Source organism: Echinops telfairi, unplaced genomic scaffold (assembly GCF_000313985.2).
Source record: "Echinops telfairi isolate 266 unplaced genomic scaffold, ASM31398v2 ScPeMD7_8;HRSCAF=38, whole genome shotgun sequence".
Classification (NCBI taxonomy): Eukaryota; Metazoa; Chordata; class Mammalia; order Afrosoricida; family Tenrecidae; genus Echinops; species Echinops telfairi.
In genome coordinates this window covers 891808-903695 of record NW_022103905.1, presented here as the reverse complement: position 1 = coordinate 903695, position 11888 = coordinate 891808, and the positions used below count along the sequence as shown (strand labels likewise).

The 11888-nt window shown below is 51.6% G+C and overlaps 1 protein-coding gene across 1 annotated transcript in view; it reads right to left on the bottom strand.

The window, feature by feature from the left end:
* STARD9 (StAR related lipid transfer domain containing 9) overlaps nt 1–11888 on the bottom strand; it is a 136228-nt gene that overhangs the window by 25106 nt on the left and 99234 nt on the right. Inside the window, exons 17-22 of the mRNA XM_045286451.1 lie at nt 11119–11170; nt 10501–10638; nt 9721–9803; nt 9484–9587; nt 3846–4033; nt 2975–3389 (exon numbers count right to left, since the gene is read on the bottom strand). Coding sequence (XP_045142386.1) covers nt 2975–3389; nt 3846–4033; nt 9484–9587; nt 9721–9803; nt 10501–10638; nt 11119–11170 — 980 coding nt within the window. The remainder of the gene's footprint in view (nt 1–2974; nt 3390–3845; nt 4034–9483; nt 9588–9720; nt 9804–10500; nt 10639–11118; nt 11171–11888) is intronic.

Below are 11888 nucleotides of genomic sequence, written 5' to 3'. Positions count from 1 at the left end.
GGCTTAAGTGGAGAGCAAATGTTTTGAGAATGATGAGGGCAATGAATGTACAAATGTGCTTTATACAATTGATGTATGTATGGATTGTGATGAGTTGAAGCCCCTAATAAAATGATTAAAAAATATTTAACATAAAAATATTTAACATAAAAAAAGAAAAATTGACCTACCAATTTTTTTTGACAAATTAATGATATGAAAAAATCAAAATGAAACAAAAGGAATGACTTGAAAAACATAAAAGCCATATCCTTTGCAGTATGTAAACCTCACTTGGATTTGTAAATAGTTTTGTTTTTTGAGGTAATTACGTTGTGTGACTTTGATATGTGTGATGCTGACATTGTAATGAGGTTGTCACGTTGAGTACAGTCATGCACCTGGCCCAAGCCATGACAGTTTCAATCCCTTCATATGCACGTGAAAGGTGGATACCATATATACTCGAGAACAAGCCAACCCGAAGATCAGCAGAGGCACCAAATTTTACCACAAAACGGCATAAAAAATGTGCTGAAAAACTTGGCTAACTCTCGAGGGTACAGGTCATTGCAAAGAAAGCCTCAGAAGGCCTGATGCACTTGAGTGATGGTGCTGACCAAGCCTACTGAAAGCACCACGGTGGCCAGAACAGACTGAGCTGTCCTGGAAGCAGCACCCGCAGAATGCTCCTGAGAAGGGAGGGGGAGACTTGGTCTCATGGACTTCGGGCACGTTACCAGGAGGGCCAGCCCTGGAGAAGGGCGTGATGCTGGGTAAGTCAGAAAGTTAGCACAAGAGAAGACCCTCGGCACGAGGGACCGCCACAGTGGCTGCACCACTGAGCCCAGGAATCAGGATTGTGAGATGGCGCAGAGCCGGGCAGCCTTCCATTCTGTTGTCCAGAACAGTAACAAGGTAAGGATAAAGGAGTGAAATTATATAAAGTCTGGGATTTACTTTATTTTTTTAACTCCTGGGATGTACTTTAACGCACTTTATCAGAAAAAATGGGAGGTGGGAAGATAAAGAAAGGGTGGTCAGCCTATGCAACCACGAGGTGTCGAAGGGATCAGGTATAAGGCATCATCAGAACAAAAAATCTTACCATAGTGAATGATGGGGGGAGTGCGGAGTGGAGATCCAAAGCCCATTAGTAGGCCACTGGAGATCCCCTTGCAGAGGGGTCTCGGGGAGGAGACCAGCCAGTCAGGGTGCGATGTAACAACGATGAGAAATACAACTTTCCTCTAGTTCCTAAATGCTTCCTCCCCGCTCCCACTACCATGACTCGAATTCGACCTTGCAAGTCTGGCTAGACCAGAGGATGTACACTGGTACAGATAGGAACTGAAAATCCAGGGAATCCAGGGCAGATGAGCCCTACAGGACCAGTGGTGTGAGTGGCGAAACAGGGAGGGTAAAGGGAGAATGGGTAGGAAAGCGGGAACCGATTACAAGAAACTATATGTGACCTCCTCCCTGGGGGACAGACAACCGAAAAGTGGGTGAAGGGAGACGTCGGACAGGGCAAGATATGACAAAATACCAATTTATAAACTATCAAGGGCTCATGAGGGAGGGGGGAGCGGGGAGGGAGGGGAAAGATGAGGACCTAATGTCGGGGGTTTAAGTGGAGAGAAAATGTTTTGAGAATGATGTACAAATGCGCTTTACACAATTGATGTGTGTATGGATTGCGATAACAGTTGTATGAGCCCCTAATAAAATGTTTAAAAAAAAAGAAAGAAAGGGTGGTAAATCTGGGTCATTGCTGAATGCAGGTGATGGGTATTATCTTAATTTTGTACAGTAAGACCTGCAAAAGCCAGAACCTGTCCAAGGTAGAAAATTACCTATATACTCGAGGATAAGCTGAGTTTTGTAAGATCAGGAAAACCAAGATGGCATCCCGTCAAAGGCACAATCAGAGTCCATCTTAGTATAGGAGGGGGCTTCCGAAAGTTCGTGAAGATTCCTAAGATCTTTTCATCCCAGTTTCCCATAATTGTGTCGAAGCCCCCTCAAAAGTGACTTTGCACTAGTTTAAAGCTCCTGGTTTTGGAATGAAACAATCGACAATTTGCTATTAGCGCCCTGTATAGGGCAGCTTTCCAAAGCTTCTGCAGGTGCAGTGGAGCGTTTCCTCAAGAGACCGGACAGGTGGGGGGATTTCCTGGGCTCCCACCTTTGAGCAGATACAGTCCTACCACTTCCCTACCACATGCAATTAGTAGAAAGCATTGTGTTTTCCTTCTCTCAAACCTGACTTTGGCAGGTTTTACTGAATATGTTTGAATGTTTTTCATAATAAAACATGGTTTTTAAAAGTTCTGTCTAGTACTCTGAGGAATTTCTCAGAGGGGTGAGCAAAGACAGCCCAGTCATTAAATGCGTACCTTGTGTTGGGGCCTAAGGATCTGCAGAGGGAAGCGGCAGACACCTGCTCCAGGGAGTGTGGGAAACGGCACACACAGACACACAAAGACAAACCACAACAGAGCGACTACCAACCACCTGGACTGAACGTAAGGGAGAGAAAAGAAACAAGGAGATCCCAAGACTGAACTCAGGAGTCATAAAGGACGTGGTGTGCTAACTGAGCTGGGGAGTGGGGTCAGGAGGCCGGCTGCTGGAGGCGAATGGGGGGGGGGAGGGAGGGAGGAAGAGAGGGAGAGGGATGGAACCAGCTGAGGCACGGTGAAGAGCGAGGTGATGGTAGGACAGAGACAAGGGCTGTAGATGGATAGTCGGGGATGAGAGGGTGAGGATGAGCTAAAGACATGACCAAAGGGAGAGCTGCTGCTCTGGGAACCAGAGAGAAAGGGAGGCCGAGTCTTAGAAGATCTAAACGGCAGAAATAGAATCAGGTGGTGGGTGGAAAGCAGTAAACTTATCTTCCCATTTTGCAGACTGGAGAGAGGGAGGCACTAGGAAGCCAAGAACACTGGCTGGGCCACGCAGCCAGGCCCCCCGAAATGACCGCTGGTGGTACCTGTGTGGCTGGGGCAAGGACTGGCTGAAAAGCCTCCGGAGGCTCAAAGCACTGAAACTGGTGGATCTGCTTCTGTGTCGAGGCCCTGGGACCACAGCGTCTTGGCTCGGGCCCAGGTCAGGGGGCGCTTGGGTGCAGCCATCCTGGAGCCAGCACAAGGTCTTGAGCTGCTCCAGGCTCTTCCGGGCCTCCAGGAGCTGCTGCGTCTTGATGATTCTCTCCAGCTGGAATGTGGCCTTTTTTTGGCAGACGCTCCCCTCAGCTGACCGGAGCTGCACCACCCGCTTCAGGCTCCGGACCCTCGGAGATGGACCTGTCTGAGCCTCAGGGTCTGTCTCTGCCTCTGCTGCACAGGGATGCCGTTCCTGCTGCAAGCTGGCCAGCCAGGTCTCTTCTCCGAACAGCCACTGCTGGTCTGGCAGGCAAACAAACACACCTGAGGGAACGTCAGCACCCCTCCCTGCCCTGGTCTCGGGACGAGGACACCTCCAGTCATGGCTATCCTGAGTGAGTCGGAGAGCTGGCCAGGGGGACCTGGAGGTGAGGGCTGCAGGATCCACAGGGAAAAGTGAGGACCAACCCCAGGTGTCAGCACAACAGAGAGCACAAGCCAAGGCCGGCAGTAAAGCATGGACAAGGGGGTATGTGAGGAGAGTGGAGGAGGCCCATGATCCTGAGGGGAGATAAAGAAGTGAGTTCCCGTTCTCCTGCTTCCAGTCCCCTGGGAGAGCCTGTGGTCTCTGACAGAACGGCCAAAGCCGAGGATTCCGTCACATCACAGAAAAAAACAAAGGAGAGAACACAGAAGGCTGGGGGCATGTCAAGGCAGAAAGAGAAGGTGAGGCAGAGCCCCTGGGCAGTGAGCACCTACTGTCTTCAATCTGCTGATTAATACACTCCTCGTCCAGCTTCAGCTCCTGCTCAGCTCTGATCTGACCTTCGAGGATTTGCTGCCTCAAACCTTCCACAAAGCACTGCTGCTGCTGCATCCGGGCCCTGTGAGGCATCTCTCCATCCTTGGGCTGTGGGTAGTCTTCACACTGCTTACCCAACACTCTCCTGCCACAGAAGGGGCCACTGGTCACCCCGGGAAATGCAAGCCAAACACAAGATGAATTGGTGGCAGTCGAAGCCCCTCCCAGTGAGCCCTGAATTCCACAGGGAAGAAAGGGCTTTGGACTTCTGGCAACCACCGTTCTGGGCCTTGAGACAAATAGGCAGCATGTCACAGACAGTTCGTGATGTCACAGTGCAGGATGGAAGAATGGTCACGATGACCAACATATTGCTAGAGCTGCTGGCGTGGGAGAAACCTACACTGCTATTCTGGTGGAGGAAAATCACCAGGAAAAGAAACCAGATTTAAAAACAAAAAAACATTTGAACTTTGGGATTAGGAAGTTAATCCTTAGGGTGGGGGTGGGGGGGAGTGTGTGTATGGGGCGGCACCTGCTGAAAATCTCCTGGAAATACAGAACAGATACTCAGATACTCAGAAGCCTGGTGGGCCCAGAAACTCCAACCTGCTCACAGATGCCTGCTGCCCCCACTCCCTCAAACAGTCGCCCCCCAGTGACCAGGAAGAAGCCAGAGGAGAGCACGTCTGTGTGGATGGAGGCCTGGTGCAGGTACTGTCCAAGGAGGGCACATCTCCCCTCTCTCCCAGAAGTCCCTGAAATGGAGCTAAGAGTCTTAGAGGGAAGGCGTCTGGGATGCCCTTCAGATCCAGGGCTAAAGGAAACAGGATCAGCCACGAGCTGATCATTTGGATGTGGCTGAGCTTTTCCATAGCAGAAAGCTCAAAAAGAATGAACTCTGCCACCAGGTTCCCGGGGGATCATCAAGGATGAGGCCGATCATGTGTCCTCTGAAAAATCATAGCTTTGATGGCAAGCCAACCTTTCCCCAGAGCCACTTCCAGTCCTCTCCTTTGCAAGAACCACACACACCATTTCTGCTCAGGTCCTTCTATCCGAACCAGTCAGCTGTCTAAGGGGCAGCAGGAGAGGGGAGGTCAGGAAGAGCTCAGGATCTGCTCTCTTGAGGATGACAAACAGCAGGAACCAGGTCCCCTCACTCAGAGCCTCAGAAGTGCGCCTGTAAGCCGGGAAGGCTCACCCCCCAACACAAGGTTGGAGCTCAGTGTGAGCAGTGTACTGGGGACACACTTTTCTCAGAAGAGTTACCACTCTGCAGAGCAGGGCGAAAACACAGAGAGCCGGAGGGTATGTGCAGGGCTCTGAAAACCACAGCCTGGCCGAATATGGCCGGACTTTGTAAATAAAGCTGTCCTTGGAAACACACACACACACACACACACACATTCATTCATTCTCTGCCCCCCACCACCACACACTGCATTTATATATTAACTAAGGCTGTCCCAGTAGCGTTCCTTTGAGCAATGAGAATAAAGAATGTGGAGGAGAGAGAACTGACGGATGGGGGTTGAGGGGACTCTGATCCAGCCACAGGCTCTTCCCTGGGAAGGTGCTGTGAGGGGACTCTGTCTGCAAGGAATCCGAGGAGTGTGCTCAAAGGAACACGGCCCAGCTAGCCATCCTGTGGGCCTAGGCCAAGCACACCCCATGGGACACACAGAAGAGAGGGACAGCATCCCTGGTTGCATGTAAGGTTGAAGGTCAGTTAATGACACACGAGCAGAGAAAGTAGCTAATGGAAAATATTTTCTGCTATGTGCCACATGTGTGTTATAATGGTTCAAATGTTGTCTAACCACAGAAATGACTGAATTAGACACATGCGCCCTTGGGGTTTTTAAAAAGCACTGCTGAGACACAGACCACCAGATGCAAGAGATGGCCTGGGAGAATCACTGGGAATTCCCTGCGATGACTCAAAGCCCTTTTCTGCAGTCTCCTCACCCCTCAGATTTACAATTTGTTTCTCCCTAGGAGAGAGCTCCCTCTCCCCTTCCCTGAGGAAACAGCAGTTCACAAGTGGTCTATGCAGACTTAAACCACCAGCAACAGAACCAGCAAGGGCAGGCTGTCTGGCAGGATCACTGCAGACAACACAGTCACCCATGATTGCCACACACCGTCACACTGAAATCCACACCTCACCCAAGCTCCCAAAAAGCAGGTGAACAAGAACATACCAACCTTTTGCTACGTGTCTGGGTGGACTACCAAGGGCAAGTCTTCAGCTAACTGTTAGCCCAGGAGCAGCTGGCTCCACCAGCTGACTGTCCTCAGCTGCTGTGGCACCAGCGCCTCCCTGTGGCTACCTGCTCCCCTGCCTGCCCAGGCCCCACCCGTCTCCTCTGCTCTCAGCATCCGCAGAACTCCGTGGCGCAGCAGTGTCTAGTCTAAGGCGGCAGAGGCGGGGCAGCGAGTGCTCCCAGGCTCTACGCATTTAAGTTTAAGCCCCAAAAATGAAAATGGGAAAATGCTAGCAGCGGCAGCAGCAGAGAAACAGATGATTCTCAAGGACAAACTGCTCCCTGGGCCAGCTCAGGCTGACGGCCAGATCCTTCTGGCTCAAGTCTGCCCTGGCTTTGCAGGCTCCCCGCGAGCGCTCCCCTAGATAGTCGCATGAGGGGAAGTCTGGGACAAGGGGTGGGGCTTAAGGCCATCCCCACCCAAAGGCAGTGGGAGAGGTTCTCCAGGAGATGCAGGCACCGACCCCAACTAGAAGCTCAGCTGACTGTGTGCATTCTCCCCAACTCAGACCAGTTCCCCTCCCCATCCCTTTGTCTAATCACGGACCTGATCCCCACCCCACCCCACCCCACCCCCACCACCAGGGCTGCCACACAGATGGTGGCTACGGGAGCTGGGCAGGACCAGCCAAGCCAAAGGCTCCCAGGGCTGGTGTTGAGTAGAGGCAGTGGCTGGTGGGGGAGTCCTTGCTCCTGGGATCCCTCTCTGTCCTCTGAGTGAAAGGGCACATTCTTGGTGTTTCTGAAAGGTCAGCACAAGGCCCATGGCGACCTGAAAGGCATAAGGCCAGTTGTCCAGTGGGATGGGGCTGGGGGTGGGGGGGCGACGTGGGATGGGCAGATCAGCTGGGTTCACATGGGCAAGAAGGAACAAGAGAGGGAGGCAGCCTGCCCAGAGGCACCTCACAACAACCTCCAACTAGGGCTGTGCCAGGTGCTGTGCAGGGCACTCCACACACACTCATTCTTCCCACTGCTCATAAGGGGACCTGGGAGGAAGAGGCACAGTCCCAATTCTGAGGTGAGGAAACAAGTTCAGGTTCAGCAGTTTCCCAAGATGACAAAAGCTTTCGTAGTAGGGCCTGGATGAGACCAGCTCTGTCCTACTCCAACGCAAAGTTCGGAACTCGGGGAAAACCTGACCATCATCACGGCTCCTTACAGCAGAAACAAGGCCTCCTGCTATGACTTCACTGCAAACTGGAGGAGAACAGGAGCTCCAGCCCTGGTCCCAAGTGCCCCGTGCCATCGATATTCTCTGAGTCACCTCTCACCCTGATAACCCTCGGCCCCCAGCACCAGAGTCCTCTGCCCTTGAGCCCTCATGGACTGTCCATGGCCCTCAGCAGTCCTCCTGTGAGCACCTGCCTCACGCTCGTACACGCTCTTCTCCAGCATTCACCAGCTCGCACCATCAGGGTCAGACCCCAGACTGCCTCCAGCTGCTCCCGGAACGAACAGCCAGATAAAAAGGCAGCATGGCTCTAAGTGCCCTCAAAATGCTCCAAAGAGACCTGAGGTAGAGGTACTGGGCACCTTGTGACCTCACAGGTACTGACTGACCCACTGCTGACCGACTGACATTTTCTACAGGGGTCTCCAAAGCAGAGGTTTCTCTAGCTAATAGGAAGAGACCACTGTTCCTGGTAAAAACTCTGAGGCTTCTTGTCGCACGATGAATGGTTTTTATTGGCCTTTTTGGCCATGGTCATTAATACCCACCAAATGACTGGATCAAGAAAAACCAACACTAAACTCACTGCCATCATGTCCTTGTCCACTCATAGCGACCCTATAGGACAGGGTAGAACTGCCCCATGTGTTTCCCAGACTGTAATTCTTGATGGGAGTAAAAAGCTCTGTCTTTCTCCCAATGAGGGGCTAGTAGTTTTGAACTGCTGACCTTGCAGTTAGCAGCCCAGTGCATAACCACTATGCCAACGGGGCTCCACTCATGATTTGATGGGACTATGCTAATAAAACCCTTGTGGCCCACCAAGGAGATTGGACAGCTTACTAATAAGGCAAATTAGATGCATGGCACCCTTGTGGGGGTGGGACTATGCAAATAAGGTATATGGAACCCTTCTGAGGGGATTGATTAATTTTGCCATTCTGCTAGGCTTAAAAGAAAGCCCATTTCAGCAGAGGAGAAACTTCACTACAATCCAGAAAGAGAACCTGGAAGTAGAGTTTACCCTTTGGGACCTGGGGCGCTGCACTGAGAATCTCCTAGACCCAGAAGACGTGGACCCGCAACACAGAAGGCAGCCGTAAGAGAAGGCAATGGGAGAGGGCAGGGGCCAGAAGCCCAGAGCAAGATGACTGCAGTAGACGTACTGGCCCACAGAGCTAAGAGACCTTAATGGTTGCCGAAGAAGGCCCCAGTAGACCCCAAACTGGCCCTGTGGCAGAGGGCAAGAAGCTGTGCTGACCCAGGAGCCATATCTGAGTTGATCCTGATTCTGCGCTGTACTTTGCTCCTTCCTTAGTAAGCCACTTCACTGTCTGTGTAAGTCTCTGAGTGCTGAGAGGCGCTGCAACAAACCGCCTGACAGGAGGGCCCCCGAGGCGAGGGGGGAAGCTGGTGTCTAAGAGGGCGGAGGGCTAGAGCAGTTTGGAGAAGCTGGACATTTGGACATCTTTAACTTTGGCCTCCTGGGAACCAGCTCTGTGCTAATCCTTATAAAAGAAAGTTTCATTTGCTTCTACATCTGGGAAGGGGATTCTACATTGAAATGGATGAAGCATTACTACTTTTGTAAATCTGCTGCCACAAGCAACATATAAGAACGTGGGTGAAATAGGCTTGGGGTAAGAACCCAAGATATGTTCCTGTTGCTCCTGGAGTCGCTGTCCCTCTTCTACATCCTTTGGGACCCTTGATCACGAGTACCAGGGACTCTCAGTCACACCCTATCACTGAAAAAAAAGAGGAAAGCACTCATCCTGGAAGGTAGTAGCACGTGCTGTGAATTCTCATGCCGGCAGGGCTGAATTCAACAGGGTGTAGGGAGGCGAGTTCAGAAGCAATATCAAACGTCTCCATTAAATTAAATCCTCTTGACAGGAAAGTGGCTCTCAGGAACATACAATGTTTCATCTTAATGAGGTGGAAAGCCAGAACACCAAAGAGGAAAGAAATGAGAGCAAAGACCACTTTCCTGCCAGCCATAACTGAGCAGCAAGCCCGCGTGCCCAAGTCCACTCAGACCAGGCCTCAGTCAGACTGTGGCTGCTCCAATGATCACCTCTCCATTCTGCGTGGGACGGACTAGGGTGCAAAAGCAGTAGATTCCACTGCAGTGAGGCAGCTGCTTCCCACCTGTCCTTCCAAAGCAAAGGGCAGAGACCCAGCCGGGAGGCAGTGACATCTCCATCCAAGTCCAGCCATTCCAAAGAGCCAGTGCCACCAGCAGCCTCTCCGACCTGGAAACAAGGAAGCAAGCTCAGTGAGGCTGCTGTCGTCATGCCCACCCCCAGCAGATAGGCAGCTCAAGCTTCTCTCCCGAAAAGCACATGCAGGGAGGCTAATCCTCCTAGACAACGCAGCCCTGCTGACCTGTCTCCACCGCCGCAGGACCGCAGCCTCTGCTGGGTGGTTAAACCGGAACATCTGTGCCTTCCCCAGGGTTATGACAGCCCCTGTGACACAAGGACACACCACACACATTCTGGGCACGTATTACGTTGCAGGATGCTGTCCTGCAAGCCAGAGTCCTGCCCTCAACAAACTAGTAATTTAGCTGAGTGAAAAAGTCATATATCAATGAGATATTATTTCTTCCAGCATGTATGTTGAATTAATGAAACAGGAGGAGTTCTTTTTCTCCAAGGTAGAGCAAGGTGAGTTTCAGATAGGGGGGAGAATTAAGCTCAGCCTCCAAGGGCAGACGGAAAAAATCAATGACAGCAATAGTTTGCTCTGTTGTGTTGACGTCGCTATGAGTGGGAACTGACTTGTCGGCACTGACAACAGCAGTAATGATGACAGTAATGATGGGATGAGTGTGTACTAAGCACAGAGCACACTTTTACGAACATCCCAGGGATGAACACATTCAACTCTTACAACAATCTTATTATCACCCCCATCTAACAGATCAGGAAGTTGAGGCTCCCGTGGGTACAGGGCTAGCAAACATAGCTGCCTATTTCAGAGAGTCAGTCTCAGCCTGGGGCTTGGAAACTGGGGCTGGTTTATGGGAAAGAGTCAGTACTGGGAAATCTTCTCAACTCTGGCTGAGTCTGGGTGCTCCATCAGGAAGGCCTGCTTCCCTGAGCAATTGGGGTGAGCTGTGAGAACAGGGCTGGGAACACACAGGGCTGCAGACATTTCTACCTTGGGTCAGACGGCAGGAGGCCGTCACCTCTCGGCCATTCACAGTGCAGCGGGCCCCTTGGGCAGGATGCAGAACGACGACGCCACAGGTGCTGGTGATCGTGCAGTGGTCTCTCTCAATCCACTGGCCCTGCAGGACTTGAGAAGAGGCCACGGTCACTTGGTTCGGGTACACTCCAGGGACAGGGCCCCTCCATTCCTAGAGATCAAACCACATCTGGAAGCGCTCACGTCATGGCAGGAATGGAAGAGCCACTTGGCCCTCCTGCAGTGAAGGTCTGAAATGCTCCCACTGAGGGGTCTCCTGGCATGCCCCAGACACCAGGCGAGTTGCTATCCAAGATGGTTCTGATTCCTGGGAACCCTTGTGGGTCAGAGTAGAACTCTGTCCTACAGGGTTTCCAATGACTGATTTGGGGAGGGATTAAATCAGCAGGCCTTTCTTCTGAGGTGCCTCTGGATTAGCCTCCAGGTGTTAAGCGTTTGCACCACTCAGGGAAGCAGACCCTGGATGCTTTGAGGATTCCCTCCCTCTCAGAACACCATCATGTTCTCTCAAGGAGCCTGCCAGGCACAAACGCCTGCCACCCCGTGTCAGCCTGTCGTGCTGTCACTTACCGATGTCCTGCTCCTGGTCTGAGTCCACTCTTCCTATTTTTGTTGTTCCCTCCTAAAGGGAAAACACAGCCCATCTTAATGAGAATAAAAAATGACACAGTCTCCCCACCCCAAAGGAAAGCCGGCACATCTGAGTGCTATTACCGTCACCCATCCAAAGCCCCACTGCTCAACTCTGGCCACTTTGCCTACCCACTCTGCAGCCCAGGAAGCCCCCAAGAAAGTGGAGGCATGTGTGACAAGGCAGCACCTGCTACTTGCCAAGTCCAGCAAGCATTTGCAAAGTCCTTGTCCTGTAGCCTGACACGTGGGTACAGCCCGAGCCATAGAGTTCTCTAGTTTGTGCACAAGGGCCCAGAGTGGCAGCTCTGTCTCATGGTCTGAGGCCAGTGTTTGGTCCTGTCAGCAGCTAAGAGGTATGCATTTTGTGAAGATTCTGGATGCATGAGGCCTTGACCTTGCTGGCCCTCAGATGAAGTTTAATAGATATTGGATTCTAAAAAGGGTAAAGGACAAATAGAGGGAAAGATATTTTACAAAGACCTGGGAGAACATGTAAGAGAGAAGAACATGGGGTTAGTCTGAATGAATCACCGGGTTAAAAGACAGGGGCTTCTGATTCAAGAGCAGGTAGCTCTTACAGCATGGCCCTGCTCAATAGTTGCCTTTATGAAGAGGCAAGAAACAAACCAAGGCCAGAGATCTGTGCTCCAATGTTCATCGCGGCACAGTTCACAATTGCAAGGAGTTGGAAGCAACCCAAATTCCCA